Raw genomic sequence first — 7848 nt, 5'->3', positions numbered from 1 at the left:
CATATATTAAATAGCTTATTGTTAGCTTAATTACTATGAAATTGATAAAATTAATTTGAATAATTTACTATGACTGACAAAATTAACCCAAAAACTTAAAAAGGTCAAACATTAGTACAGTAGAGAGTTGAACGGTCCCGTTATACATTTGTCAACTCGCACGACTTAACAACAAACCCGTGAAACATCTATTGGGGCCTTTCACGATACTAGCCACGATTTTTATATGGAGTTTGATAGTTGGCTGCAGACTTCAGCGATTCCTGCGCAGGCCTGCGCAGGCTTAGCTCCCCCTGTTTTCGAAATGGACGAACTATTTCAGGCGGCAGAGCAAAAAAAACGGTCAAAAATTTAAAATTTTGGCGCCCATTTTCTCGTCCGCTTCTTCTCTCTCCCTCACCCTGCCTTGCCTTACTTGCGCTTCAGCCCGTGCCTTCCGCCGCCAGCTGATTGGGTGTTGTGGTGTATGCGTTGATTCTCATACGTGCACTGCGGTTGAGTATTGTTATTGGTGGGTGTTAGCATTTATTAATTTGTGTGTGACCTTGAGGCGCTGTGGGAGAAGCTGGATTGGGATTCAAAGTGTTATCGGTGTATTGATGGTTTATTTTATTTCGTGCCGCTGCTGATGAGACCATTCGATGCCCGTGCCAATCGAGGGTGAAGAAGCCTATTTCAAACAAGCGTAGGAGAACGTCTAACATTAATCTAATATTTTTTTATTTGAACATGTTTGATGCTTTAACGACCTTCTATGCATCATGTAGCACAATATATAGTGGCAAAAAAATATTTTTTTTAAATGTGCCGAAATTTGTCACGAGTTTTCGGGTCTTGACACACACACGCACACAGCGCGGGGAAAGTGACCGTTCACTCTATCATGTCGCGATCCCCCACCCCGCCCGGCGCTTTGAATGAGGATGCGCTACAAGATAGCTGAACAAGCCGTTCTACCGATAAGGTAGCCGTACTCGCTCGTGCGGGAGGGGGGGGGGGGGTTTGGTGGAGGGTGCGTGATCGCGTGCGCGACTTCGGGGGCGCGTGCTCGTGCGCGAGCTTTCGTTGGTGCGTGCTGGCGTGCGCGCGTACGTGCATGTGTGCGTGCGTGCGTGTGTGTGTGCGTGCGTGAGTGCGTGCGTGCTGGTGTCCGCGCGTTCATGCATGTGTGCGTGTGTGTGTGTGTGTGTGTGTGTGTGTGTGTGTGTGTGAGTTTGCGCGCGCATGTTTGTGTGTTGCGTGCGTTTGGAAACCCCAAAACTATTTGATTCTGATGCGTACATTTTCATCCGCTGCGACTACAAAGTCCATGCATTTTCGATCTCGCTACCTGAGAGACAACACAACCATTGGCATTGGCATCTTTGCGATCGGCTCTGCTGTTGGGGGTATTAAAAAGACACATGATTTAAGCAAACGTGCGTGTGATTTGTTGCACATTTATTTCTAATTCAGCTAGCGGACGCAAGTGGAAACAACATTTTGAATTGAATTCATACAAAAGAGGATTCTGGATTTGTTTATTACGGTGCGCGTATGGTGCTGCACCTGTCCGTCCAGAATCTGGTGGCTTGTTGGTTTGGAGTAGTTATCATGACGCCGATTGACCGGCAATGCCTTGGAATGGGTTCGGATCGGTAGGTTCATGTTTTGGTCGAGTGCATTCCGTGTATTTGTCTCGTCACAGCGGTAGACCCGGCAGCAACAAAGTCAAGACAAACTCTTACCCGAGTGTGGACTGCTATGCTAAGTTCTTTTTATTATTATTATTATTATTATTATTATTATTATTATTATTATTATTATTATTATTGGCGTAATAGCCAACGCGATCATGCCGGCCTTTTCAGGACTTGAGTACCACGTAGCCGGATAGTCACCTCTTGCTACGTCGGACGGTACATACGCGGTTAGAACCCACGACGGGCATGCAGATGTGCGGAATGATAGCGGTGCCGCGGGACCGCTCCTATCCAGCGTGCAACTTGCATACTGTAACACTATCTCCTGCCCGATGCATACGCTGCAGGCAGGGGGAAGGATGCACCTCCACAATAAAATAAACACCGTCATGAACCAGCGGTGGATCTAACGGTAGGCGGTCTAGATGGTCGCCGAAAATCTCTAGTCTGTAGTATGCCGTATGTCTACAAGTGGATAGAGTATTAGCGACAAGGGCCCCCGGAAAGATGGTCGTTTTGCCCCGTGGCTGGAGAACCATTTGCACTCCCCCCCCCCCCCCTCCCATCCGACAACATGCCGGCAACAACCGATGATCTGCCTGTGACCGATGATCGTAGGGGTCCCATGGCCACCCCACCCCCTCCACCGGCAATTTAAGTATAGTGTTCAATCTCCCAACAGCTGTGTGCCAGTACCCACTCCCCCCGGTCATCAGTTACCATTTACAGGGGCCACAACTCGTCTTTCCGCCTTTCATGAACACCTTCCTTTCTTTGACTGATGGATCATAACATTCCGGAAGAGCATACATTCGGCGACAGTTTTGCACACACACGCACACTCACACCCTTGCGCAGACGACTTAGCATATCTGTGTAATCTACACCATACGAAAGCAAAAGCTTATGGTAACAAAGTTATGCTTAATGCTTAACACGTTCAGTTCGATGGCAGGCCCCAGGGACTGCCAGTGAACTTTCCAGTATACCGGTTTCACAATCAGCTTGCGTTCTAGATGCCGGGGGAACGGTAAGCTCATGAAAATCAGCGCCGGGCTGAATGTGTTAATGCGAATTAGAGTTCTGCGCGTTGCACAGCAAACCCTCTATCGTGAGCTAGCGATTCCGTAGTCATTTTTACATTGCAGCAATTGAACTTATTGCGCTTTTTTGGTTTGATTTGTGAAAATGCAACTTCATCGCCGCAATGTTTGTTAACGGCTTTTTTGAGCGCCACAGCAACTCATGAGCATTGACCAAACGCAAGAATGAGATAGCGCTATGGTGGGAAAAAGCACGGACGACGGCTGACAGCGATTGGCCGTCTGACGCACCAACACATCCAAACCTTCGGCAGCACGCTCAGGCGAGGGGTATGAGGCGGAGCCAGGGACGGGTAGCTCGACGAGCTGCTTGACAAATTTGCCGTTGGAGAGAAAAGGAAGGCATGATAAAATTCTCCGAACGCCATAATTTCTTCCGTCGCTTTGCGCAGCGGGTGGGATAACTCAATACCCCGCACAACAAAATCGAGCAGTTCATGAGCTCGGGTTCTAGCTCGCTTTCCGCCGAAACCGATCGAGAAACCGAGCAGAAACGTCCCGCAGTGCAAAGCGATCGAAAAATTCACTGGATTTGACACCCGCAGTGCAAAGCGATCGAAAAATTCACTGGATTTGACATATTTCACTATATCGTTCTCTTTTCTTCCTATGGCTGAGGTTCCGATCAGGGAATTGAGCTGCCCCTTCCTCAAGCTTCTTCGTTTCCCTTGGCCCATGGCTGTGAAATATTTCGCTGCGAGGACGTTCGAACCAACCGTCAGCCGTAGTGCTGTCACTTTTCAACTAAGGCTGTCTCTTTCTAACTTTAAAATGTTTTCAATGGCAGTTGCGGCTCTTGTAAAAAACATAAACAAATCGTTGAAGAGTGCTCAGCTGTCCAGTTCCAAGTTTTGATTTCCGAAGATTTTGGTGTGAAAATGGCCTCGAAACGGGACTTTTATAGCGGTAGAGTACAACACGCTACTGCCCGCAACCGTAAGCGCCGTTTGCAGCAGTTGGAGTGGGAACGTTGGCTAGCAGAACAGCCGGAATCATCCAATGCCGGTATGTGAAATCTGGGAGCAGTGTGGAAGGTCAATGTTTAAAAATGGACTCTGTACCATTTTATTAAATATGTTTTAGCTAACCGAGCGAGTGCCCTGCAAGGGAATGAAGCTGGACCAGACCCTTCACTTCAAGGATATGAAGCCGGAACGGTACCGATGGAAGTGGCCGGTAAGTCAAGACCGTTATATTTTGACCGTTACGCGTTTCGCTCATTAGTTTGGTGCTCAATTTATTTGGCAGACAATCCCCAACCGCAGAGTGACAGCGATGACGACAGTGTGGTTGCTGAAAGCATCGGTGGGGACAGTGTTCCCGACGACAGCGATCCCGGCATCGAGACATCGGTGCCAGATAATCCGTTCGGGTTATTATCCTATGAGGACGGGTTGAGGCTGTGGGCACTGAAAATCGGCCAAACACACAGTGCCTTAAACCTCTTGCTGGGGCATTTGAGGCAGCACGACCCGGGCAGGAAATTGCCACGGGATGCACGGACGTTCCTGAACACGCCCGTGGCAAGATCCACACAGTCCGCGATTACCCCTATCTCTGGTGGAGAGATATGGTACCAGGGCATAGAAACATGCCTTCGGTCCTATTTTCGGTAAGTAGGCTAAACCAACTGTATTGATGCATGAGACAATGTGCATTATGCTCACCCATGGTGTGTATGTTTTCTTTCCATTGCAGATACACGCAGCCGGCCGTAGAGCGGTTCGAGATCGACTTTTTTGTCGACGGTCTTCCGCTTTACAAAAGCAGTCGGACACAATTCTGGCCCATCCTCATGGGCATCCACAACCTGCCTAATGCCCCGGTGATGACGGTTCGCATCTTTTGCGGCGAGTCAAAACCGTTATACGCCGAGGAATATTTAGGACAGTTTGTGGAAGAAATGAACGAGCTGCAGCGTGTTGGGATCGTGATCGGCAAACGGTACTACACTGTGCACCTACGAAGTATTATAGCAGATTCTCCGGCGCGGTCATTCATCAAAGTTGAGTTGTGTTCGTAGTCAATAATGTTGTGCAATTCAAATAATTTATATATTTTTTTAATTGTATTCTTTTAGGTGTTAAATCGCACAACGCATACAGCGCCTGTATGAAGTGCACCATCATCACGGAAAGGGACGGTAGTCGCGTATACTTTCCGTATGGGGTGCCTTGCGAATCGCGCTTACATGGTCTGTTTTGCGAGGATAAATATCCGGACCATAAGATCCATATAACACCCCTTGTAAGGCTCGACCAATGTGACATCATATGTGACATTGTGGTTGCCGAGGCCATGCACCTTTTTTACAAGGGTGTCATGTGCGAATTGTTGATCTTGTGGACGGAAGGGTTCCGTGACCTGGGCTGTAAGATGACGCGACGGCAGCAACGTGAATTGTCGGCACACCTGCGTGCATTTAAACTGCCCTCAGATTTCCAACGGAAACTGCGCGACCTGCAATACGTCAAACTTTGGAAAGCTTCCGAGTTTAAGATGTTATTGCATGTCGCCGGTTTTGTGGTACTGAAGGGCAGAATTAATAATGCAGCGTATCGACACTTCATGTTGCTGTTCGTCGCCGTTACCTTACTATACACCTCCTACCATCGTGCAAAATGGGAACTGGCCGATACACTGTTGCATCGTTTTGTGAAAGACTATGGAACAGTGTATAGTCCAGTGCTGTTAAACAGCAACGTGCATAATTTGCATCACGCGTACGAAGATGTCCACAGATTTGGTGACCTGCGCACCATATCTGCGGTAAAGTACGAAGCAAAGTTGCACGATATTAAGCAGCTGGTGCATTCAGGGAGGAACAGCTTGGTTCAAGCGGCCAATCGCCTGCAAGAACTGTGGCAAGTGGAATATGCCAGGCCAGGATGCAGTTCGGCAGGTCGAGAAGAGCAATCGGTGCGCCCGGTTGGTAGCGATACAGTTGCTACTGTGCGGCATGGTTTCATGCTGCGGAAAAACTTCCGCGACCAATGGTGCATGACTAACTTGGGTGATGTGGTCATGTACGAAACGGCCACAAAATCTGGACCAAACGTGACCGTGCAAGGGTACACGTTTTCAAACCAGGTGCCCGCTTTCACCAAACCCTGCTTCTCAGCAGAACTGAACATATATGCGGCCAATATGGACGATTTGGACACCGTCACACTGCAGCATTATCCAGCAGCACGTTGATGTGTAAGCTGGCTGCAGTGGAAACTGAAAATCCGGGAGAATATGTGTTCGTACCTTTGCCCCACACTTACTTGCAATAAAACCACTGAAACTGCAACACACCAAAGATGCGTTTCTCTTACCTAGGGTCCAAATAATGAGAAAAGCTTTTCGGAAGTGTTTAAATTAAATAAACTATTGTCGGTTTTCGTTGGAATGATAATTCATTTTAAAAATGTTCATTGATATCACAAAATTCATACAAAAAATGCAACAAATACGTAAACTTCGCTAATTAAAACTAACTAACTAACTACCTAAAATAACTAAAACCAAACAAACTAAAACTAGAAAAAATTCAACAAAACTAAATACTACCCTAAATCTAACACTTTCCTAACTAAATTTTAAAAAAATTCCCCAAAATTCAAATTTATCCTAACGCTACTCTACATCTGCCTAAAGCTAACCTACCCACTACTTTACATACCTCAATGTACGTATAAAAAAATTCTGTACATAACCTGGGGTTACCGTCAATTGATGGGTAGTCCCTATTTTAGTAAAAAGTGTGATTATATTATTGCACCTTTTTAGCAAGAACTGCGGCGAAAATATAATTCCGCGTGCCATTTTCAGCCGCTTGTCCACCTGGGGCACAAACACCTGGGACTGTAAATAGGCCAATACATCCCGCATGTATTGCGCCTCTCCCAGCTTCCGCTCCATGCTGTGCAGTTCCTCCACTGAATCGATGGGCTGCAGCGTAAAGTTCTCGGGTACGGGTGGCGCGGTCCCTACGAGGTCCGCGCACACCACATCTTTAATGTCGCGCACCATCACCTCTGTTGTGCCAGTGGTTTGACGGATGATGGGCACCTCATTCCGCAGAGCCGAGGCAAGGGACTCGATGGCAGCGTCAATCGCGTCAAACCTGCGCTCGACGTACGCCTTCAAATCCGCAATAAGCTGCGGCACATCATTCAGTGGAGGAACCACTGATGGAGCGACGGAGGGAGAGGTGGTGAATGTGCCCCAGGCATCCTCTGCGACGTTCGTTGAACCGACAGGCGACGATGGTACTGCAGATACATTTAGGCTCCGCGACGACTCAGGTACAGCGGCGGCCGTTACAGTCGACGCTGCAGTCAGCGGCTGGACGTTGCGGCGCTGTGTATACGGCGCGGCAGATACATTTAGGCTCCGCGACTTTATATATATATATATATATATATATATATATATATATATATATATATATATATATATATATATATATATATATATATATATATATATATATATATATATATATATATATATATATATATAAATATATATATATATATATATATATATTCATAGACGGTGAGTACATATTTATTTTTCTATTTTATTTTACACTGCGCGCGCGTATGTCGATATTCGATCGCTGGATTTGGTGAATCATCGCTGGTTGATCCTTCCCGTCGCCAATTCGACCATCTCGCCGCGATGACCATGAGCTCGCATGATGCTAACATAATTGCATTTGTCAACCCTTTCAGATCATGAATCGAAATTTTACCATCGATGGTGAACGATCTGCAGCGTCGACTGTAACGGCCGCCGCTGTACCTGAGTCGTCGCGGAGCCTAAATGTATCTGCAGTACCATCGTCGCCTGTCGGTTCAACGAACGTCGCAGAGGATGCCTGGGGCACATTCACCACCTCTCCCTCCGTCGCTCCATCAGTGGTTCCTCCACTGAATGATGTGCCGCAGCTTATTTCGGATTTGAAGGCGTACGTCGAGCGCAGGTTTGACGCGATTGACGCCGCCATCAAGTCCCTTGCCTCGGCTCTGCGGAATGAAGTGCCCATCATCCGTCAAACCACTGGCACAACA

At 47.3% G+C, this 7848-nt stretch overlaps 1 protein-coding gene across 1 annotated transcript; it reads left to right on the top strand.

Moving 5' to 3' along the window:
- The first annotated feature begins 3227 nt into the window (after positions 1-3227).
- On the top strand, positions 3228-5958 carry LOC121592500. The gene is made up of 5 exons (XM_041914001.1): positions 3228-3790; positions 3869-3961; positions 4034-4397; positions 4484-4790; positions 4866-5958. Exons 1-5 carry the CDS (start codon positions 3664-3666, stop codon positions 4899-4901), a joined length of 927 nt encoding a protein of 308 aa, XP_041769935.1. The 5' UTR covers positions 3228-3663; the 3' UTR covers positions 4902-5958.
- Positions 5959-7848: the final 1890 nt, after the last annotated feature.

The sequence above is a fragment of the Anopheles merus genome, chromosome X (genome assembly GCF_017562075.2).
Source record: "Anopheles merus strain MAF chromosome X, AmerM5.1, whole genome shotgun sequence".
Taxonomy (NCBI): Eukaryota; Metazoa; Arthropoda; class Insecta; order Diptera; family Culicidae; genus Anopheles; species Anopheles merus.
Note: the sequence above shows the minus strand (reverse complement) of the source record. Positions and strands in the feature narration are given on the sequence as shown.

What these genes read in the sequence shown, in the direction of transcription:
- LOC121592500 (XM_041914001.1), top strand. Translation starts at nt 3,664, where the DNA reads ATGGCCTCGAAACGGGACTTTTATAGCGGTAGAGTACAACACGCTACT. An exon ending in GCCGGAATCATCCAATGCCG is followed by an intron (nt 3,791 to 3,868) that starts GTATGTGAAATC and finishes AATATGTTTTAG; the next exon opens with CTAACCGAGCGAGTGCCCTG. An exon ending in TGCCTTCGGTCCTATTTTCG is followed by an intron (nt 4,398 to 4,483) that starts GTAAGTAGGCTA and finishes TTTCCATTGCAG; the next exon opens with ATACACGCAGCCGGCCGTAG.